The 24,473-nt window shown below is 32.7% G+C and overlaps 1 protein-coding gene across 1 annotated transcript; it reads right to left on the reverse strand.

The window, feature by feature from the left end:
* Positions 1-21,237: 21,237 nt before the first annotated feature.
* On the reverse strand, positions 21,238-23,863 carry LOC133202753 (uncharacterized). The gene is made up of 4 exons (XM_061338634.1): positions 23,803-23,863; positions 23,010-23,422; positions 22,009-22,515; positions 21,238-21,869 (listed from the first exon to the last, which is right to left on the reverse strand). Exons 2-4 carry the CDS (start codon positions 23,419-23,421, stop codon positions 21,403-21,405), a joined length of 1,386 nt encoding a protein of 461 aa, XP_061194618.1. The 5' UTR covers position 23,422; positions 23,803-23,863; the 3' UTR covers positions 21,238-21,402.
* Positions 23,864-24,473: the final 610 nt, after the last annotated feature.

The raw sequence follows: 24,473 nt of genomic DNA on the forward strand, positions 1-24,473 counted from the left end.
TCAAAAGTTATTGTAACACTTTCCTGATTTTCCTTAACTTGCAAGAAACTTGGCACATCATTTATACTTAGTCTCACAGATTCCGTTGGCTTAGTTATCTCACGGTTAGGGCTTGACCACCTGACCTTCCGAACATGTAGCTATAGAGAGTGCTTTACTGACTGAGCTGCAGTGATGGTATTTAATTTAGAGAGAAATTATATATCTACGCTTACTTCAAAAAGGCTTCCTTCTCCAGAGACTCGGTGATAGTATTTCATGTAGTATTTCAAGTATTTCAAGGTGATATGGAAAAGGTAAAGGTCACCCGAAATAAAAACAGATCCTAAACTGTCTATGTATGCCATCCGTTTTTTTTTTTTTTTTAAAAATATGATGAGGAATGTTATATGGGACTGCATACATCTACATTGCACATTGTCTATGCGTTAACCGTATTGGACCATTTGAACTCAACTTGTAAACTCCTCACTTGAGGTCTTAAAACGTACACTTGGAAAAATGAAGCATTTTTCCCCCGAAGGGTTGGGTCAGCAGAAAAAAAGCAGGGAAAACAATGTTAAAGTCCAAAAGACCTATTTTTGTGTGGTGTTGTTGGGGTCATGCCTTCTAGGGGGATTCCAAAGTCATTTTTTTATTTGCTTAAGTCTATAATTTAGTATTGGCTCCCGACTCCCCCCTCCACCTTTAGATCCGCCAATGAACTAAAAAAATACTATCTTTCAAATGTAATAAACGTACCAGATTAATCTTGTACAAGCCACTCTACAACCTATCTGCTCCCGCGCAAATTCTCTCTCCGCTGTTCAAAGTTTTGTCAGCGTACCTGTTTGAGGTCTGTGTTCGATCATCATTTTTCTTCCTATCTATATTCACTTTGTTCAGAATTCACTGAAAATTCACACACTCTGCGATTTTAAAATTTGTATGTACACATTGTATATAATTTGTGAGAGGAAGCTATGATAAATGCGTGTTTAAATAATTATGTGAGTTTTAATAATTTTATGAGTTTTCTCAAGCAGTGGCTATTCCATCAAAGACATACAATGCTGTACAAATCAATTACACAATATTTAACACACTTTTAAATAATCCTAATTTTTATGATTATATATTTACATTTGCAAATATTTTTCTTACATGGACCCTTTGAAGAAAAAATATGTCCCGTTATGTATGAACTTATCAGGGGGCCAGAGGTCAAAGCGTGATCGAATTACATGGCGAGATGATATCTACCCTACATATTTCTGTCAAAGTGAAACTGTGAAACATATAATTAAGACATATAGATATTGTTTTCAATCCTTAGATGTCCATTAGATCTTCCTTCGGGGTGAGTAATGTTTTGAATAATAATATTAGCCTAAAATCGCGCTTACCTTTTCAACCCAAAATTTCTTTGAAGGTTTTAAAGTGAAACAGATGATATAAACGCTTTTGACTTCACATATGTAAGGAACTCATGAAATACTATGATTTTTCTCAATACTGATGTTGCCCGCGTGGCGCAGTGGTTAGAACGTTCGCTCTAGAGTGGCAGAGTAAGGAGTTGATCCTTACGTCGCGGGTTCGAATCCCACTGTGGGACGTGGCGACCGGTCCTTCGGACGAGAGACCGTATAAACCGAGGTCCCGTGTTGCAGTAGGTGTTGGCAAGAAAAAGATCCCTCACTGTTTAATGGCCATGAGTGCCAAGTATAGGACAAAATTTACAGCTCTCCACCGGTAAGTGGTGGCGTCTCCATATAAGTGAAAAATTCTCGAGAGGGACGTTAAACAGTAAACAAACAAACAAACAAACTCAATACTAATCATTGATCTATCATTATACACAGAGATTTCCTGTACTAAATTGCTAAACATGAATGTAAATATTCATGCAAATGTCGGAGCAAGGCGAACTTTTAAGACAAAACAACTTCTATGTAACTGCATGTCACAACATAGTCAAACGGAGGGCCGTTCGTGTATCAAATGTTTTTTTATTCGAATATTCGTTTGAAATAAAAAAAAATATTAATAAAAAAGAACAAGGTTAAAAAGTTCCCTTGGACATGAACTTGGTTGGTACGATATGAATCTACTGAGAAGCCCTTTGGGCTTCATAGGCTTTGCTCACGTGACCGGCCAAGCTCATTTCTGCGAGAACATTTTAACCTTGTTATTTTTTTTTTTTTAAATATATAGGCATAAATATATATCATAAAATATTTTTGTTTGTTAATTGTTGAACAAATAAGGACACTTATGCAAAACTGGAATATGAAAAATACATATGAAAATTTGAAGTTGTCGAACAGTCATCGAGCTCAAAATTTAAACAATGCCAATTTGGAGCGGAGACATTTTTGATGTCATCGGTCCTATAATAGCACCTGTCCGTGCCGACAAAATTATCATACGGCGCTAACGCGCGGTTTTCAATTTGTCGGCACAGCCAGTTGCTGTTAAAGGACCGACGAGATTCAAAAATAAGAATTCAATGCTTTAGGGTACAAACCACAAACAATAATTCGATGCATGGATTGATATATATTTTTTGACTGATTTTGAATGGAAATGATATAAATAAACAATCCCTAAAATACAAAGAAACCGTAAGTTTTCTTTGGTGCTTAGATAAGCAACTTTGTATCGTTTTCTATGTGATTCTTTACAAAATTTTGCATATACTTTTGACATTGTGACAAAATCTTACAAAATTCTACCACTTTACCCAGAAAGCATCATTCAGGTTACCTATTTGTATATTTGTCTATGAGAAATTTTGCTGATTTCGGGAAAAAAAAGTTATTTATCCTTCATTGTGCAGGAGCATCATTATTTTTGTCATGATATTACATGTACATGTGTTTCTTGCAGATCATAAACTATGAGCAGTTGGAGGGAGAACCATAAGAAATGAATAATCATTCTAGGTCTACCAACCTGTAATAATTTATTTATTCATTTGTTTTTTATTTTGTGATTGTTCAGCTGCCAAAAAAAATATCTATCTTGTAAAATGCATTTGATTTCTTGTTATTCTCAGAAAGGACAATATTGTTTTGCTAATACGTGCGTTTATAATTGTATACATGTATATATACAAACACCATTAAAGCCATTGTGTTTTCCGCCTTTCAGGAGTTATTTCTATTTCATTGTAAAGATAAGTTGATTTTTATGCTTGAAGCAGGTTGGTCCAATTTTTTGAAATTATTTTAATCTTGAAATAGTAATCTTTGCCGACATTAAATGTGCACAATACAAGTGTCTTAAAACGTGAGCTGCTTAAGATTTTGTAACTACATTTACATTTTATAATCTAGAGGTAACCTACTTTAAAAAAATTGCAGGGTATCAAATATAAACAAAAATCTGCATTTGCATTTAGTAATCTATAAACAACCAACTAGAAAGATTATAGGGTAATATATAATGTATTAAGATAAACTGCATTTACATTTCTTATTCTTCAGACACATCAACTTAGAAAAGATTAAGGGGTGTCAAATATAAACATAAAAGCAAGCACCATAAACTGCACTCCAGATCAAATGTGGGGGAATGACAGATGATTGGATACAATAGTTTACCTGTTGAATGCCTCCATTATTTATTCGTTTAAAATGTAATGTAACTGTTATATTATTAGGTAAAAAATTTATATATGAAATAAAGAAGAATAAACATTTATATCGCTTAAAGGATGAACGTTTCTCTGTTAAAAATATGCACGTCTAACATTTTCTTATTTTATAATATTTCTATAAAAGTCACTGATTTTAGTTATGTGTTTTATTAATTTCATGTTGTTTTTTTTTTTTTGGGGGGGGGGGGGGTTGCATTGATACATTCAATAAGATAAAGAAAAATAAAACAAAATATTTGTATATGAACGACGGTTTCCTTCAAACTCAAGAGTTCTTCGAATTAAAGTTAAGTTTGTCAGGAAATCTGTGTCAAAAATATTGATATTCTTAATATTAGTCCATCTTTGAAGAATGAATTCATATGTTAAAATGAAACGGACAAAATTAACGAACAATGATTAATCCTATAAGTTTTATTAAGAAATGATATTGATGTTCCCTAATTATTACGCGCACTGTCTATTGACCTGGCCAAGGCGGTTGAGCTTGATTTTTTGTTTATGAAGTCAAGCAAATATAACACCAACATTGAAAATAAAAAAAATGTCATTTCTTCAAGTAAATGACAACAAATATATTTACATATCAATCAGGGGGGTAGAATATTCTAGAAAAACTTTAATAAAATACATTAACAGTTTGTTTATATTACCATTTCCAAAAATAGAATGAAGGCCAGGTGTTTTGACAAAATAGACAATTTTTATATTTTTTTAATAAAAGGGAAACTCGTAAAATTTTAGAATGTGTCATTGGTCATCTGCAAATTTATTATTCAACACATAAGTCCTTTGAAGTTTATATTAAGAAGATGCTTCAGTTTCTAATTGACATCATCTACGTAGTTTTTGGAGATCAGGTCTTCCAACAGTCCGTTGGAATTACCCTGAATTCTAATTGCATCCCGTTATAAGCAGATCTATTTTGGTATTCATGTGAAGCAAAATTTATTGAAAAACTTCTGTCTGAAAAGAATTCTGTTGTTGCGGCCTTCATTTCGACATTTGTTATATATCGACGACGTTTTATCAATTAATAATATTTATGTTCATTTCTACGTTAATTCGATATATCCCTTTGAACTCGAAATAAAAGACACCACAGAGTCTAACACATCTGAAAGACATAAATGCAAACCGACAACTTAATTTCTGGAAAATGATCTGATTCTAGATTTTCATTCATCAACTCCCCTTATTTATGTAGCAATATACCGTTATCACCTGCATATGTAAATGAAAAAAAAAAAAGAATGCAGTGATTCCAGGATAATGTATATTTTATTTTTCGTAATTTTAAAAGTAAAATAATGGGTCTTTATTGATTCAATATATAAGAAAAATATAAATGTCAGTTCTTTAAGAGAAAAGATAAATGTTCAAAAAAAGTTTATATTTCTAAGTTTAAAAAAAGTAGTATGTAATAATATAAATATGTGTACTTTATATAGATTAAGTCTCTAGAAAATTAATCATGTGCTTAATAAAATGAATAGCTTATTTTTAGTCTAGCATTTAATGACTTTGAAATAGATCCTACAATTATAGAGCAAGGCCGATTTCATATTACTCCGTATATATGGACGTTGACGTTGAAGCTTCAGAAAATATACCCCTGTATCATGAATTTGATGACAGTTAATTCTTTATCAAATTTTTCTTACTAATATATTCTGGCTATCATTTTCATTGACTTGTCGATATAATTATTGTAAGAATCTTTACGCAACGTAAAACAATTTCACTAAAATATTTCCTGATGAGTGTGCATGTACATCAATGTGCATGTGCATGTAATTCAGGCAAGTGACCATCTCAGATATTTAAGGAATTAAATAAATCTAAAATACATTTATACCATGCTTATTAAAACAAGGGTTTTGCAGTTTGAAGAACGAAAAAAATGCTATTATTATATTGACCAGCATGATCAGCGATGTGTTACACTGATACCCATGTAACATGGACTGTCTGCTATCCATGCCCAAAGGCGATTGAAAACTTAGCCAGGTGTTTACACATTTTATACACCGTGTACGGCTTTAATGCAGTTGTTCTGTGTATCTTGTTTTTCCTCAAACGTACACAAAAAGAAATAAGAAATAAAACACAGATTTCGATATTTTCAACCATATTGATTTAAAAATATAATTACATATATTTAGTAAAACTTATAAGTTAAAAATTAATCCGGGAGAAAAATCAACGAATAATTGCTCACGTTGTTTATATGACGGGAGATTATTTCATAGAAAAAGATTGTCTTTATTTGAATTATTTATTAGGTTTTATTTTGAAGCATAAAAAACGGCATCGATTTTTTTTCCCGTGATAGCTGCCTTTACAGTTTAAAAATAAGTACTTTCCAGTGCAGCATATATATAGCTTATAAAATTTCTAAAACTTTAATGCCGTGATTGTGTCCTCCTTTCGGACAAAGAATAGTGTAAACTTTGAGAACAGAATTTAACAGCTAATTAATTGTATAAATTGTTTAGTTTCAAACGCGGGTTAAAAAAATCATTTTCTGACTTCGTTTTTTTTTACTGGCAAAACAACTTTTTATTATTGCGAACATTTAATTAATTTTTCTAATTGATTTTACACTGCAATGGTGAGAAATCGGCGGTTGACGTACATGTAAACACTTTTTTTCATTAGGTTGCATAAATACAGTATCTTTATTTCTTAACATTTGAAGCTTTAAAACAAGGAATCCCATTGAATGCCAATTTCTTTTCATAGAATTTTCTTTTTTATCTTTCTTTAAAGTTTCTGAAATAGTAGTAAACAAGCAAATATTCTGATTACCGGTATGTTTATACAAGATTGATAGAAAACTACCTAAATGGTTTGGATTTTCTACTTTTTAATCAAAAAATCTGATTTGATATCTTACTTTTATATGAAACACTTCATAGAATGAATTCATTTTTTTTAACAATGTGATGTGTGTGATTTTTCTAAAGTTTTATTGTGTGTGTGTGTGTGTATGTTTTCTTTTTGTTTTATTTTTATAGTTTAGTGTCAAGCACAGGACCACTTGCAAAGACTATTGGTAAGTGTATACACGCTTGATCACAGTCCATTGTCACCCTTAGGTAGAAAAAAAAAACTCTCCAATCACACAGAATATACAAATAATTCACAAACACAGTAACAGGTGTCTTTGCGACACGTGTTCTCCAACTGTGGTGAGTGAAGATCCAAGATAACAAGGTGATGTGAACTCAAGAGGACTGTGCTTATGGACAGTATTTTCCACATTTTTATAAAACATGGAGTGCTATACATTTCCCCTGCCGCCACCTGATATTATATTGCTTTTAAATTTAATATAGAATAGGTATTAAAGCCACTTACTCTTATGTAGAAGGCATGTTGACAGCAAAATATTTGAAAGCTATATGCAAGGTTGAAAATTGGACTGAACATGTCTCTGTATTTTAATAACAATCGTAATAATTTAAAAAAAAAATAAATTAAAAGAATTCACAGAACAAAAAAAAATAAAAAAGTATGCTATGAATTCAATAATTTCCAGGGGGTGTCCCCTAGTAGAGAACTGTGGAAAAATCCCTGCGAGAGGAGTCGATTCTATTAAAAAAAACATACAATTCATATTTTCCATTTGCTTATTCATTGAAGTGAAAAAGGGGGGGGGGATCTAGAAAAAGTATCATTCAAAAATCAAACCTTACCCATTAATAACCAATGATATAGCTACATGTACACGTACTTGCTGATACTGTGGAAAATAAGGTTTGTACATGTATGAGTTTACGCAGTGCGGAAACAAGTCGTCAACTTAAAAACGATTATCAAATTTAATAAGAAAACATTTTTTACATATATTAATAAATAAAAATGTACGTCAGTAAGTTTTTCTGCCCATTTAAAAAACATGTTGAGAATTTTAGGTTGGTTTCAGCATTACGGAAACCATAGAATCGAAGTCAATAGTTTCCGTAAACTGAAGCCTCCTGAAACATATTAGTATTACTACAAAGATATATTTTCGTGTTAGTTTCCATTTCGCGGAAAACATTAGGAAACAAAATAGTTTTATCATTCGAGGGATTGCGAAGGTACATATTGTCTTTTTATACATATTGTCATCGGCGACAATATGTACCTATCCTCACTGCCCATATTGTCGTCCATCGGCACATATTGTCGCCGGCTGAAAAGTTACACATGCACATATTGTCGCTGGCGACATTATGTTACCTACCCTCCCTGCACATATTGTCGCCTTACAGATATTGTTGCTTAAAGACTTTTTTTGTAGTTTTGTGAATGTAATCGGTGTGTAAGTCATACTGTCGTGTCTTTTATGCTAATTTATGCAGCGCGATTGTGACGATACATACTGTTATCCTGTTCATATTGTCGCCCGCGACAATATGTACCTGCCCATCACTGCACATATTGTCGTCCATCGGTACATGTCACATGACAATGCTTCCATATAAATATGACTAATCATGACTAATCATTGCTTTGTTGTTCTTGAGATGAAGATTTTAAAGCATTTTCCTATACATTACATTGTAAAATGTTGATCACCCATTGTGGCCCAACCCTAGCTAGATCCGGGGGTAATGATTTGAAGAAACTTGAATCTACACTACCAGAGGATGCTTCCATATGCATGTAATCATCACTAATTATGGGCTTGTTGATCTTGAGATTTTTAAATATTTTATATATTTATTTTGTATATATTCCTATGTAAAACTTTGATCTCCCATTGTGACCCATTCCTATACACGGCGGTCATAATTTGAACAAACTTGAATGTCCTCTATGTAATACTTTTACATAGGTATAAACTCTTCTGGCCCAGTAGTTCCTGAGAAAGAAGATTTTGAGAGATGTTTTCCAATATATTTCTATGTAAAATATCTATTGTAACCACACTCTTCTCCTGGAGGTCATGGTCTGAATAAAAAAATAAATCTATACTTTATAGTGAAGCTTTCACATAAGTTTCAACTTTTCTGGCACAGTTGTTCTTGAAAAGATTTTTAAAAGATGCCACTGAATTTTCACCAATTCTTCATTATCTTCCCTTGAAGGAGGGCCAGGAGTATTTTGATTTATCAGATTTATCAAGATTTATGGTATCTTGGCATAAAATAGTGGTGTACATCAATTTTGGACCAAATTTTCTGACTTAAACCTTTTCTCCCTACAGTATTGCGAGTAATGATAAACAAATACAACTTGTTTACTTATTTATCTGCCATCCTCTCTCTCTCTCTCTCTCTCTCTCTCTCTCTCTCTTTGTATGTGTGTTTCAATCTCTCTCACTCTTCATGACCCGAGTATACTTTAAGACAAAAAATCGGCGACAATATGTGTAAATATTCAGTACATATTGTCGCCAACGACAAAATGTTTCGATGCGTGACTGTACATTTTGTCGTCCATTATGCAGGAGGAAAAAAGGCTCGTCTCGGTACATATTGTCGTCGGCTACAGTATGTACCGATGGACGACAATCTGTGCAGTGAGGGTAGGTAAATATTGTCGTCGGCAACAATGTGTACAAAACGACGATATATACTCTTCACAGGGATGTTCCAACAATAATGACACTTGGCTGTTTTCACCAACATTTATTAATTTTTTAGCCTTTTATAAGTCCCTGCCCTTCAAAGTACTCACCCTTAGCCTGGATACACTTCTTTTAGACGGCCAATCCACTTCTGGAAATGTTTTTCATTCTCGGCAATGGAGACACCCCTCATGTATTGATAAGTTGCAGACCTAAGGGCATTTCGTGATTTGTATATTTTTCCAGATAGGTGGAATTTAAGTTTAGGGCAAGAAAGAAGTTGCAGGAAGATAAATATGGAGGAAACGGAGGGGATTGGTGTTGGGTAGGACAGTATCCTTTCCGTCTCCAAATACTCGGTCAAAATTTGTGTTTGTGTGCAGCAAATTGTCGTGCAAAAGTCGGGGATACTTCATACCCGTTTTGGGGCGACGACTTTCGTAATATTTCTTCAATTTTTTAATAACAACATTTTTACAGAAGTTACCTTTGACAATTTTCCCAATTGGCACAGGAATTTGCATGACAGGGCCTTAATTGTCAAAGAAAATAGCATATAAAACCTTCTTTACTGTTCGTAAACTTTTAGCAATACAAGGATTTTTTGCATTCTTTGATTCCCTGATTCTGTTAGAACTCTTTAAGTTTTGACTCTAAATAGTATATCGAGGTCTCCTCACCAATAACTCTATTATCAAAAGTCTTTTGGGTAAAATTTGGATATAATTTTATTTATTTCTTTTACATTTTCAGAACGAACTCTCTTTTGTTCATCGCTAAGCAAATGAAGTATTCAACTAGCGTTCATCTTTCTTAGGTTTAAATTTTATTTTTAAAATACCATGAACCTATCACGGTAGTCTAGTGGTACTGTAGGGCGCTCGCTTCGTGATCGGGAGGCCCGGGTTCGATTCTTTGTTCGCCGCGCCAAACCTTAAACATAAACATAGATAGTGACTGTTCCTTCGCCAAGCGCCCGGCACTAGAAGTGAAAGTCACGGGACTCTCGGATGAGACCTTAAAAACCGAAGTCCCGTGTCATGGTAGGCGTTGGAACGATAAAGAACCCCCACTGTTTCATGGCCTGAGTACCGAGTAAAGTTCTAAATTTGAAGCCCTTCATCGGCATACGGTGATGTCTCTATATGAGTGAAAAGTTATCGAATGGGACGTTAAACAACATACAATCAATCAGTAGAAATACAGTGAACACGTCCTTACAATATACAATAGAGAATTACGCAATATTTCGGTGCCGTTTTCTAACACCAACCATTAAGTTGGACTTGAGTATCTTTTAACCTTTTATAAGTGTACTAAAACGTAATATAAACAATGGGTAGTATCAGATTTATACGTTATAATACGTTAGAGCCGTTTTCATGAACTCACATACCTACACCATAAAGTACTTAAACGTAATCATTTAGAAAAAAAAATCAACCGACTCTAGAACAAATTTGTCGTATTAATGCGTAAAAGTATGAGAAGATTATATATAAATACATTTTTCGTACTGCGTGGATATAAAAAAGATAATTTTGAATATCCGTTTTGTTACATTGCGGTGGTCTAGAGGAAATTACCATTGGGTATATCAACCCTGAATTTTATTTTTATGTACGTTTAATAACTTTACAACCAGCGGTTCTTAAGAATTTCTGAACGTCATTTTTAAATGGAATTTTGAGATGGAGAAGTAAATCACGTGGAATGAATCTCATAAATAAATTGTTCACCATTTTTCCACATCAATGGTATCTTTTAACTGGTTAGTTTGAAAAGGCATTTTTATTAATAGATACACTTTTTTCAGAGAGAAAAAATAAAATTTTCATGAATCAAAAAGTAACCAAAACATGCACTTCGTAGAAAGACTCTTTTCTGTTTTTATATTTTGATTTTTTTATTTGAACAGAGACTTCAGAAACATTATCATTAACAAACAAATTTTAGAGCAGAGCAGACACGGACCTCTAAAACATCAGAGGTGGCACCAGGTGCCATGGAGGAGTGAGCATCCCTTGCCGACTGGTCACACCCGCCGTGTGCTCGTCATCATCGGGAAATAACGGAAAAATCCGTTGACAAATCAGTGTGAAAATGATGGCCTAACATAAATTTTTTCAATGTTAATCTAACAATATGGTTTCTTTTTTCCTAGAAGTGTTATTGTGCCGTTCGATGAAAAATTAGTGTAATAGTTGGCACATTTTGTGAGACCTTTTTGATAATTGATAGTTTTATTCCTGTAATATTTAGAAATAAGTATTACGTTGTAATCGTTATTTCCTTTCTTACGATTTTCGAAATTTCCACTTTTTGTCGTGTGATGAACCGCCAGAATTGTTTTTGTCGCATCGATGACAGTGAATCCTCGCTTCAAAGATTCCATCACCAAGAAGTTGTCATAAGCACGTCTTCCAACGACAACATCCGGCATTTCGTTCCAAGGATAATTAGCACTTGTTATAAAATAATCTTCACCCCATTCAGTAAATAGTTCTCCTCTTTGTTCTGAAATATTCCTTAACAATTCAAAATTCTCTGCTGCCTGCATGGATATATTTTTTACATTAGTTCTCTGGCCTATTATTAGTACTGTGTTATTGTGTACATCTGTGATTTTCTCCACAGCTATAACAGTTTTTACAAGTCCTTCTGTAAAAAGAATATCCCCGTTTGCATATGCATAAAATGTCGATTTTGATAGGTTCATGGCTGCAAGAAACATGTCCTTCAAAACTAGTATTCCTATGCCTGTATTAACCACAGGGTGAACATTCCATCCTTTCTTTCGGACTCTAATCATAAGATCTGTATTATTTGTGAAAAGGATTGGTGTTATGATCGGTTTCAGTCTGGACCAATTCACAACTGTTGTGTTTCGACATAAAAATTTTTCGACTTCTACTGACCACGTTGTGAACAATGTTATCAATGGAAATGGATATTTATTATTCCTACGAGATTCTATAGTAATGACCTCTTTCTTCCTTTTACTAACTTTCCTAAAATTTCTCTCTTGACCACTTTTTAAGTTTCCTGATTCATTTACAATTTTCCCATTGTAAAGTTTGACATTAGATTCATTTTGTACACCATGACCTAAAGAATAATCCACAAAACTAGAAGCTAGCTGGTCAGTCGTCGTTATCAGGTCTTGCATATTAAGAGATTGTTTAACGTCTTCCAGTATGGTTTTAGATATATACAAAGTCTTATCTGTTAGATTATACAGGTACACATATATTCCAATACAAAAAACGGTTAGAAATGCGATTTTGATATGTTTACATGCATAAGCCATTTTGAATCAAGCACAAAATCAGAAAAATGTCATATTTTAAAGTTAATTACTTGAACCGATGAGTTATAAACCACGCCTTCCTACTGAAGGAGGTCTTAAAATTTTATGTAAAAAATAACTGCCCCTTCAGATAGGCGGGATAAAACTACGCTTGTAATGATATGCTTTCAGTGAAATAAGATAATATATAATTTATACAGTGAAAAAAAATGGCGACATTTTGTGGAATGCTATCACTTATTTCATGTTAAATTACATCTAAACGGAAATGGCAGCCGAGTATTTGAGATAATAACGGTATACACTCATTCAACTAAACATTTTACTATTCTATGTAGATGGTTAGGTCGTTAAACTAACAATGAACATACTCTCTATATTATCGCTCGTATTATTAAAAATTTATGATACATACAATGTATTTTGTTTTGCTTTGTTTTTTAAAACAATTTTGAACAGGGAAATACTGTAATTTATTTTCTCTATTTATTTTAATGAACGTGATATTTTATCACAGAGTAAAAAGTATCAAAGTTGTATTTTTTAACAGTGTGAATAAATATCAAAAGCGCGGTTAAACTCTCGTTTTTCCTTCCCTTCACGATTGGTATATTGTAAAAATACACCTTTGTTTATTATAAGCTAGTAAAAGTAAATAAGTCTTGCTGACAGATACTAAATCTATCAAAAATTCTCAAAAATCTTGCTAAAATTTTCAATCTAACAAACGCAGAGCTATGACGCTTCGGACGCTCATCTATAACGTCACAACCTAAAATCCTGCGTTACGAAAAGAAAAACGAACAAGAAAAAGAATATAAAATGCAACAATTTGTTTATTTGTTGAAAATGGAATTGGTTTCCCAATTGAGACCGGATTTCATATTTTCGTGCTTCGCATTCATTATACATACAAACACACCCACCCACCCATACACACCCACCCACTATATATATATATATATAATTTAATTTTGTTTGTATTCTAGCCTCTGATTGGTTAATATCCAAAAAGGAACACAAATTATTTCTGTATAACCTGGTTTGGTATGGGGACACACCCCCGTGACAACCAGCTGAATCATCTGTATCCATACAATCCTCTCATTTCCAGTCCTCGGGATTCATGGAAAATTCCATATTAAATAAATGTACCTTTAAATTCAAACAATAATTCGATCTTACCACATGTAACCAAACAACATGGCTGCTATGCCTATGTATCAGTTTTTACCTCCCCTCGCTTCCCATCACTTCCGTTACTTCCGTTACTATGGTTGTATTATTGAGCGGCAAATTTGAACTAACAAAAAGTAACGAAATTTTACACCCATAGTTATTTAATGATTTTAAAATTAAATTATAAGGAATGACTCTAATTCTTGGCCAAATTATTCGAGTATAACCTGGTTTGGGTCAGTTTACGCTGTTTTATAATCCGCTTCGCGGATTATAAAGCGTAAACTGACCCAAACCAGGTTATACTCGAATAATTTGGCCAAGAATTAGAGTCATTCCTAATATATATATATATATATATATATATATATATATATATATATATATATATATATATATATATATATATATATATATATATATATATATATATATATATATATATATATATATATATATATATATATATATATATATATATATATATTAAACAAATATAAAAAGAAAACACAAGAATCCTCCGTAAAGCTTTAGCGCTTTCATTAAAAATCTTCAGAAGCTTTACATTACAAAAATGTATACAACGGTAACATAGTAACAATGATTATGACGTTAAACTAAGCGGAACGTTTAATGTCTATATTGTGACGTCATAGATAAAATACTGCAATGATGATGAAAAAGTTCGGGAAAATCATAGGTAGTTTATAAGAGACTATTAAGTTTTGGCTTTAGAATACAAATAAAATGTTTTTCTTTTTCCCGTCTCTGGATATCACTGGCACATCTGAGTTTATAAAAAGGGAAAATGTTAAATCGTTTTTTTCCACAAGTTTCCAGGTGTGCACTTAACTGGATTTGTCTATATTCAGGTGTACTGATATGTTGCTTATGTACACGTACACGGGCACGGAGACTGTTGCCAGTTTCACCAATATAATATTCTTTGCATCCAGGACATATGATGGCGTATATGACATCTTTCGTATCACATGACATGTTGGCATTAACTTTAAATTCACGCCCGTTAAAACTATAACTCGTCCCTTCTGTAATGTAGTCACATGTGCCGCAGCGAGGGTCCGTACACTTTGACACTGTATAATTATGGTCAGCGAATTGGGAGGAACAAAGTATTCTCTTAAGGTTTTTGGGCTGACGTTTACTGCTGATAAAACGACAGTTTTTGTATGTAGTTTTCGTTTGTTCATCCTCTCTAAGTAAGCTATTTAATTTATAAACAATTGAATTGATGTTTTTATTTCTCGGATTGTACGTGTGAACAAAGGGTATAGTTTCTCCGTCCTTCGCACGTCGTGTGTTTGAAAGTAATTGTGTTCTATCACACTCCTTGGCTTTCATAATACTATTATCTACCAGTTGCTCTGGGTATTTTTGGCTCAATAAATACAATTTTAATTCCTCCAAACAGATATCCCTCGTATTAATATTGCTCACAATGGTACAGATCCTTCTTGCGAGATTATATGGTATAGCCGTTTTAGTATGGTGGGGATGGCACGATCCGAAATGCAGATATTGGTGTGTATCTGTCGGCTTATAGTATATATCCGTATTTAACCTGGTATTATCTTTTGATATAAGAAAATCGAGAAATGGCATTTGCGTATCATCTGTTTCCATCGTGAATTTGATATCCGAGTTCATTTGGTTTAGTAGATCGTAAAACTCCGATAATTTGTCGACATCATCATTCCATAAGATAAAACAGTCGTCTAAAAATCTTTTCCATTTAGACTGTATATTATTTGCAGATTCTATTCCCCACAACGAACATAATTGTCCATGTAACTTATGTTCTAAATAACCTAAGGTTAATGTTGCATAGGTAGGTGCGACTTTCGTCCCCATTGCAGTTCCCTTAGTTTGAAGGTAATGATGGTCAGAAAAAGCAAATGAATTGTTTTCTAGAACTAATTTAAGTGCTTCTAAAATAAAATTCTGTTGGAATCTGTCATTTAGTATATGGGGATAACTTTCCATCCAAACTTTTACAGCTTCCAATCCTAATTCTGTAGGAATATTAGTATATAAACTAACGACATCAAAAGTGACAAGTTTTGTGTTACAGGTGATATGAGTAGGTAAATGATTTATGAAATCCAGATCGTCTCTTACAAAGCTGGGTACTTTTTGACAATATGGTTTTAAAAGTATATCCAATAAGTGACTCAGTCTTTGTGTTGATGAGTTTGGTCCTCCTACAATGGGTCTGAAGCATAAATCACCTGGATCAAGACACGTAATACATACACTATTTTGATTTGCTATGGCGTCCTTAATAATTTTAGACTTGTGAACTTTAGGTAAACCATAGAATTGGCTCTCTCGGAATTCAAAGTTTGTCAGGTAGTCCTGTTCTTTATCTGTTAAACCTTCCGATAGTGGTCCATATACCAGCTTTTTTATTTTAGTAATTGTTTTCTTCTCATGACAATTGTGCAGTCTTTCATAAAAGTTGTTGTCTTGTAACATTTGTAAGATTTTATTTTTGTAAAAATCCTTATTCATTAACACAACTCCACCTCCTTTATCAGCCTCTTTAATAATGATAGTAGGGTCATCGCATAGGCTTTTAAGAGCTTTTTCCTCTTCCTTAGATATATATATATATATATATATATATATATATATATATATATATATATATATATATATATATATATATATATATATATATATATGACTGCCGTCATGAGAAAAGGGCCCTTATCTTTTGACGTCACAATGCTCAGAAAACGACGTCAAAGTCGCGGTATTGTAAACACGGAAGTAAATTTTGTTGACTGCGTTTTTGTAGAAAAACACGTGTAGATAGAATGAAATAAAACTGGATTTCCTGGTGTGAAAAAAATAAAATCATACGAATTTCGAAACGGAAAATTTTAATAGATAACATATTTACCATTTAGTTCATGTATTTATTAAGGTTTCTGTGTAAATATTCTGTATAACATAATCCAAACGTTATGTTGAACGCATTATCAGAAAGAGCGATTAAAAGCGACGTCTATATATGATGCAAGGCTACAGATATATACTAGTATATATATTTTTTCTTTTTTTTGACTCAGCTATTTGAAAATGCTTATATTCGACTTATACGTTGATGTATAAATTAGTCTTAGTACTGATAGGTAGTTAGTACATACATTCATATTTTTTCAGAGGGAGAGAGAGAGGGGAGGCACTCAATGCACATACACATGTACGCGTTGTTAAAAAGTAAAAATGCTTCTTTCATTTAGAAAAAATATATTGTAATAATGTTATGACATATCTTATTTTCATTCCATTGCTCATCATATCAATAAGCGCAGTTAGACCAGTTCAAGTGTGTGGCGTCGTTATTCAAGTGGAGATGGGGGGGGGGGGGCTGTAATTAACAAGCCAAAAAAGTCTCCAAAGGTATAGATACTGTAATATGGGGAATTTGATGTTCCTATCACAACAATGGAAGGGGTGTGTATGTGGCAAAAGGCCTTTTCATAAATAATTAACAGCATGAGAATATTCTCCGGAAAAAATTAGGGGGGGGGGGGGTCCCTCTCCCCTTTGATTATACTGCCTAAGGATCAAAGAAAAGTGATTCTCGTATTTCTCTGGTAAATATGTAAGTTTTGAAATCGGGCATACTAAACATGTGTACATAGCATAAAAACTTGCACTATCGAATGTTTTCAAAGTTTTTTGTGTCTTTTCCACAGTATTTTCGTATCCATTGTTTACTTGTACATGTAAGAAAGCTCAAATCGAGAACTAATAAACGGTGAAATTACACGAACCAGGAAAACAATAAAGCATGCACAGAATTGCTGATGAATTTCATAATACGAAGTATTTGCTTTAACAAAAGTTGAAGTACATTGTTATCATAAATATCGAAAAAAGTATTATTCTTTGATAACAATTACTCAACAAAGACAATCAACAGTGGCGGACCCAGAAATTTCATAACAGAGGGCGCAGTAGAAGGCAGGGCTCTGAGGGCTGTATTGAAGCCTCCATCGGGTGCAGAGCAAGGCCCTGCTGGGGTCCGGGGGCGAATCCACCGGAAACTGACGAATTCTAAGAAATAAGAGGTGTTTTTCCCTTGTTTTTAGGATAATACAAACAAATTTTTAAAAAATTCAAACGGAAGGTGGGGGGGGGGGGGGGCACGCCCTGCGCTGGACCCGCCTTTGATCAAGAAATCTTCATCATTGGAAAAATTAAATAAAAAAAAAAAAAAATAAGAGAACCGGTAATGATTTGAGCGAAAAAGGAGACGGGTTTTCACATACAACTTTGTAGCTGCTGTTCTGTAGCTCGTTGATAAGCACGAAGAAATTAGAATAGACAACCGGAGAGTTACAAGACGAACTATTGAAAATATAGCTTTATATTTGTTTCTTTCTGTGTACTACTATATTTCATTTGCCAGCTCAAAATATTGCAAACGATGAATTCCTAGCATGCATTCTACTTTTATTTCATGATCGTCTGAGAAATATGAGGATTTATTCAGTCAAGAAAAATCATATTTCCCGAGTCGAATTCGTTGACAAAGAGCATGACGACGACAGGGATATATAAAAATTTATGGCTTTGTCACTTGGCTGTCTGAAACCAATAACGCTTATATAGAACAATTATAATGAGGTTTAATAAATTCTGTTGCTTCTTTTTTTTAAAAAAAACTTTGATGCCTCTGAAATATGTAAGGAAGAATTTAATTTTTGTGAATAAATGAAATTAAGAAATGGATCAAAAATACGCACGCACACGCGCACACCTTTCAGCGTTTATTAGCTAAAACATTACAGGTGATTGCCGACTATTTTTCTATGTTCGGCAGGTAAGAATTAATATATGATCGCATTTAGAAACATTTATTACAGAAACTTCATTTTGAGATTACAGTAGCGGCCCTTTTACAAATGTTTGATTTGTTGTGTACAAATGTTAGTAACGTCGAGAAGAGGAAAATATTTGAAATTTCACAGTAATGATTAAAGATAGCATAGGTTAAAAAAAGAAAGAAAGAAAGAAAAAGAAGAAAATAAGAACAGAGGCATTTATAACAGCTTTCGATAACATATGATTTACTTGTAAAGAAAAATAAGTTGACAAACGTATCAATTTTCATATACGGGCTAAACTTTTATGAGACAATCCTAAGACCGGATTTTGTGCTTCAATTTTCTGTTTCTACTCCATCAGTAAGGCAGGCGCAGAAACAAAATTGTATGAACAATGAATTTTTTTTTTTTTTTCAGCGTATACACAAGAAAATGCGCTTGGAATTTTAAATAGAAAACATATATTTTAATATGATTTTCATGTACTACGGAAAAACCTTTTTGGAAACAATTTTACATATCATGACGTGATATTTTGTCCACTAGAATTCATCTCTGATACAGAGAATACGCGAGGTTTTGTTTGGGTTGGATCTTCCCTTACTCCAGAACTGTGTAGATTTTTTTTATATTTTAATGTACAAGTGCTTTATATATTTTTTAATTGAGCTAGAATAGAATGCCTAGTATGGAATTGTACAGTACATGCATTTTATTTTCGAATGAACATAATCCGTTTCTAGAGCCTGTCTAGCCCCCACCCCCTCCTTTTTCCAAATCCATGTAACTGGATCTGCCTCTAGAATTGTAAAAATGTTAGAACAAAGGGACCTTCAGGGTTTATATTGACAAACTAGTAACTTGGAAGAAGAAATCAAATATCGGCTAGAGTTTATACGTATTGTTAAGTTTATTTGAATAATTTAAAACCGAATTTTACTCTCGCGACGTCATTACGTCTTCAAGGAATAACGTCAACGTTGTTTTGATGCGCCTTACTAAAATGATCATAAAATAGTGAAAAAATAAGATATTTTTAAAGGTAATGTATTTTTGCATTCAGAAAGAGTCAGGCTATCAAAATTTACCAAAAAGTCATTTTGTGAAATTTTGACCTTAAGGGCCCTTTTCTCATGACGGCTGTCATATATATATATATATATAATCATTTAAGAAGGATTAAAACGTTTATTTATTGTAATATTGATATTTACGTCATAGTACGTTTCATTGATGGAACAGCCACCGATCAAGAAATCTGTACAGGTGATATGCCTAGTGTTTTTATGAACTTATAAATGGCAATGGTTTTCTTTAGAAATAAAGGAGAAAATATTCAGTGGATGTAATTATCAAACAATGGCCTAACAATTAGTATGAAAAACGTGTCAGCATTTGACCTAATGACAGATTGTATTTGCTGATAAGACCATCGTATCGACCATAGAACTTACGAAGTGATGACTTTAAACGAGACTGCTGATATTCTTGTTTCATCAACTTGTTTGCCAATAACTACTATATTTTAGAAATTGACATAATCAAGCAAGATCATGCTCTTACGTATCGAATCAACTGAGAGATATAAACTCCGTATGCTGGTGATAAAGTTTTATTGCTTTATAAGTAAGGGAAGTTGACGATTGAAAAGGTATCACGTTTATCATAAGGCTTGGTTGTAAGATTACCATTAAAGTCTTTTTCTAGTAAAATATCCAAATAAGAAACTGATGTGTCAGACTCTGTGGTATCTACGTTTCAAGCTCACCGGGATATATTGTATCGACATAAGAATGGAAATAACCATTGTTAACTGACAATGCGTCATCGATATATCCAAATGTCGAATTGAAGGCCACACAAGTGTTTTCTTCTTTTCACGTGTAAGATTTTGAACAAATTCTGCTTCGTATGAATGCAAAAATAGGTCTACTAATAACGGGGCGCAATCGGTACCCATTGGAATTCCAATAAATTGTTGAAAGACCTGGTCTCCAAAAAACACATAGATATTGTCAATCAGAAACTCTAGCATCTTTTTGATATTAACTTTTGAGTACTTGTGTGTATAATCAGAACATTTTTTAACAAAAAAATTTTGCAATAGACCAATGACAAGGTAAGTAAATTTACGAGTTCCATTTTTATTGAAAAAGCAGCTGTCAATGATGTCAAACAGCCTGGACTTTAATTTATCGTGGGGAATGGTTGTTTATAAAGTTGAAAAGTCGTAAGTTTTTATGTTGTTGATTTTCGTAAAATTTTATGATTTCGGATTTTCCAAAAGTTCCTTGGAATCTTTAAGTATCCACTTCTAATTTACACCACTTCTCAAATATATTGTTTCACAGTACTCCTGAAGTTTCTCCTTCACTGCTGTTAATATTTTAGTGAGGAATAAAGAAAGAGTCTAGATAGAACATATACTGGAACCCGCTATGTATCTTTATTTGTAAGGATTATTTTAATGGTCAAATCATATTTCCAAAAATTGTATAAAGTCGGAATGCATGTATATTTACATAGCCAAATACAGCGAGTAAAGATCATATAAACCATTTACATGTTTTTTCAATCAACTGACAAGGTAGAAGGACTATGGATTTAGATGCTAACAATTTAATTAAATATGCTATTATCAAATAAAAACAAAAAAAAAAAAACCATTGATTTTACTGTCTTTATTAAATTCTGTCTTATGAAAAAGTGAGGACACAGAATGAAATGGGAAGATAACACATAGTGAACATGCACAAAAGTCCATTTAATCAATATAAATTGTAAGCAGAACATCACAAGTATTAATTTCAAATAGAGAAAGACAAGGAACTACACACTGGTTGATGAACTAATCGCACAATTCCTTGCTACCAAACAGGACATACCTAAAAACAGCACCAATCGTATTGTTTAATTTTCTTATAGTTACTAAATTCCATTTTTGGACTTCCTTCTTCCTTGTTACTTTACTATAAAGGTGAAGTCCATAGCTGTGAGACCATTTATAATTTTGGTCATACAAAACTGACCCGTGTGGAAAGAAAAGGCAATGGTGTTCATGCACAAACACATGTTGTGGATACTTTCTGCAAAGAATCCTTGCCATCGTTACGGAGTTTGCACCCCATATGTTTGGATTATATGACTTATAACTGTCAATCCAAATGTTAATAAATGTGGAATTTTTTGCTGCAATTATCAATGCACTAGCCATTGCTCCATCATGTCCCATCCCCATGGTGCAATCTTTGTTTCTGAATTCATTTAGTGACCTGAGGACGTATTGGTCTGTGTCAAGGTATATGCCACCGTATTCTACAAATCAAAGTGAAAAACATTACTTAAAAAGGTAAACATTTAAATTACAAATAATTCTAATCAAGCTAGGTACCTTTTTATTATGAATAGTTTCTAAAAAAAAGAAATATGTACAAAGGAATAATGAAAATGGTACCTTTTAATATTTTAAGTCTCATGATGTCAGACTTGTGCTCCACCCATTTGACTTTCTTTCCGGAAATTTCTGTTGGTGGTGTAATTTTTATATACACGATATTGTTGACAAATTTTGGAAGTATATCCCACCATTTCCCAAAAGGTAAAATGTCAAAATAAAGAAAAATTAGACAGGGTTTTTGGTTTTTGTGCGTGCTATAGAAGCTTACAAAATAAATGAACTCAAATTCCCGCTTTCCCAGCCATATGTAATGAACAATGTTTGGAACAGTGGATTTGTCTGTGCAGAATTTACTAATGACTCTTTTTAGACATTTGTCTGGAAACTGAAAGATAGGAATATCTTTTGAATGATTCTTTGATTCCAGATACACGGCATTGTAGGAGCATTTAGGAGTCAGATGTTTTCTTTCTTCTTTAGACTTGGTGAAAATGGTTTCATTTAAATCCACACAATGAATGGTGGAAAGAAATCGCCAGTCCGACCCACCAATTGGTGTAAAATCTGAAAAAAATGATGTCATTTCCTAGTACACAGAAAAAAGTTTTTCACCCTTAGCTGGGAATCTTTTTCTACTTGCTTTATTATTATTGTTTTAATCGCCATCATCGTCATATTATTATTATTATTATTATTATTATTATTATTGTATCATTGTTTCCATGTCTGTTGATCTAAATGATATTTAAATTCTACCATTGCAGTACCAATCAGTTTTTTAAAAGTACTTAAAATCAATTCGTTTATACACTTGATTATATAACTTTCTTAGGTACTGTACGTGTATATAAATTGGCGTATTCAAAATTTAGCGCAGTCACTGGGTATGGAGCTTTTGGCGAAATCATGAATTAGCGCTATACATGTCCGTGCCGTATATTGTATTCATAAATAATTTCTTAATGGTATTCATGAATTAGGGCATCGTTGTCTGCGCCAAAGCCGCTAAAATATGAAGCCCGATTTTTTAAGTACATATACAGTACATTTGTACTTACTTATAAACAAATTGGTCTTTTTCTTTCTGTGCTGAAAATAATACCTTTCAGTTTCAATATCACAGGATTCCTCTTTGTATTCAACATGCTTCGATTTCGCCAAATGTTTGAGCTTTCCTGACGGTTGATTGGTAACATTGACTGCGTTTACTTTCAAAGTTGGTTGGTACTTGATAGACTGTTGTTTCTTCAGATTGTGGTTTTCATTTTGTTTGAGTTTTCCCGATGGTTGATTGGTAGCCTTGACTGCTTTTACTCTCACGGTTGTTTGGTAATCGAAAGGTTGTTGTCTCTTCGGAGTGTATGTTTTAATGATGTGTAACACAGCGTTTCGATCAATATCTTTTTGTAGTTTCTTGTCCATGTAGGTAAAGATTAAAACACAAGTAAATCCAAAAAGCAGGAATAGCATGCTAGAATAAAAAAAAGAAAAGAATTTTTAATTTTAAAGATAAAAGTTTATAAATTTTAATGATAAGTACTTCATGTTTCCATTCTTTTTCGGATATGTTTCTTAAGTTTTAATGACAATAGCCTCTATATTTTTTTCACATCAGCTTGAAAGCAGACTTTTAAATGAAATGTTGCTTTAATAATATTATATTGAATTATGGATGGGTAAATTTGTTATTTAGGACTCCTAAGCTTCAGAATCGGACCTTGAATTAAACTCTGCATAAGTCAGATTTTTTAAATGCTATGAAATATTGTACGTTCATTAATATCTTAAAACATTAAAAAAAACCAGTCCAAATAGAAGAAAATGATTTCAATATTTGTCTAAAATATTTACCGCTTTCCTGTGAAAAATCTGCACTGTAAAATCCTTTCGCAGCTTGGGTGCCTTTAATGGAACATAATATCATAAAATGAATTGTTGTTCTGTTTGTTAAATTTGCATGTTTTGTTGTTTACAAAAAGCTGTACAAAATAAATGTAAGAATTATCACTAAATCTGTAAATTTATAACAATTTTAATAAACAATGCAACTAATAATATTCAAATATTAAAATTTCTAATGTTATATCATTTATTTTGAATCAATTAGGACAAAATTACTGGTGTTATATATTAAAATTCTACTGTAAAGAAATGACAGCAAAGCACAAAATCAATTAATTCATACGGACATCAAAGTTGCTTTCATTAGTATTAAAACGTATTATAAATTTATAAAATATAATTGATTTTAGATTTTTAACGAATCAAATCTGCTCGCCTTTGGTACTTTGCTATAATTTTGTTTCCTCCATAATGTTTTTCAATTACAATTATTGTCTCCAAAGTTCAGAGCTATATGGCTATCACATGTTTATGTTTCAATCATCCCGATTTCTACAACACCCTTTTTATGAATGTGAAGATAAAGTATCAAGGCTAGCTGCTGGCATAAATTTGTGCATACGTCTAAGAAAATCTGAATACAGAATATTAATACGAATTATTATCTACGTATACTGATG

Source organism: Saccostrea echinata, unplaced genomic scaffold, assembly GCF_033153115.1.
Source record: "Saccostrea echinata isolate AGI-Se365-2 ecotype Australia unplaced genomic scaffold, CSIRO_AGI_Sech_v1 ptg000002l, whole genome shotgun sequence".
Classification (NCBI taxonomy): Eukaryota; Metazoa; Mollusca; class Bivalvia; order Ostreida; family Ostreidae; genus Saccostrea; species Saccostrea echinata.

What these genes read in the sequence shown, in the direction of transcription:
- LOC133202753 (XM_061338634.1), bottom strand. Translation starts at nt 23,421, where the DNA reads ATGCTATTCCTGCTTTTTGGATTTACTTGTGTTTTAATCTTTACCTAC. An exon ending in AAAGACCAATTTGTTTATAA is followed by an intron (nt 22,516 to 23,009) that starts GTAAGTACAAAT and finishes CATTTTTTTCAG; the next exon opens with ATTTTACACCAATTGGTGGG. An exon ending in GAGACTTAAAATATTAAAAG is followed by an intron (nt 21,870 to 22,008) that starts GTACCATTTTCA and finishes TTTGATTTGTAG; the next exon opens with AATACGGTGGCATATACCTT.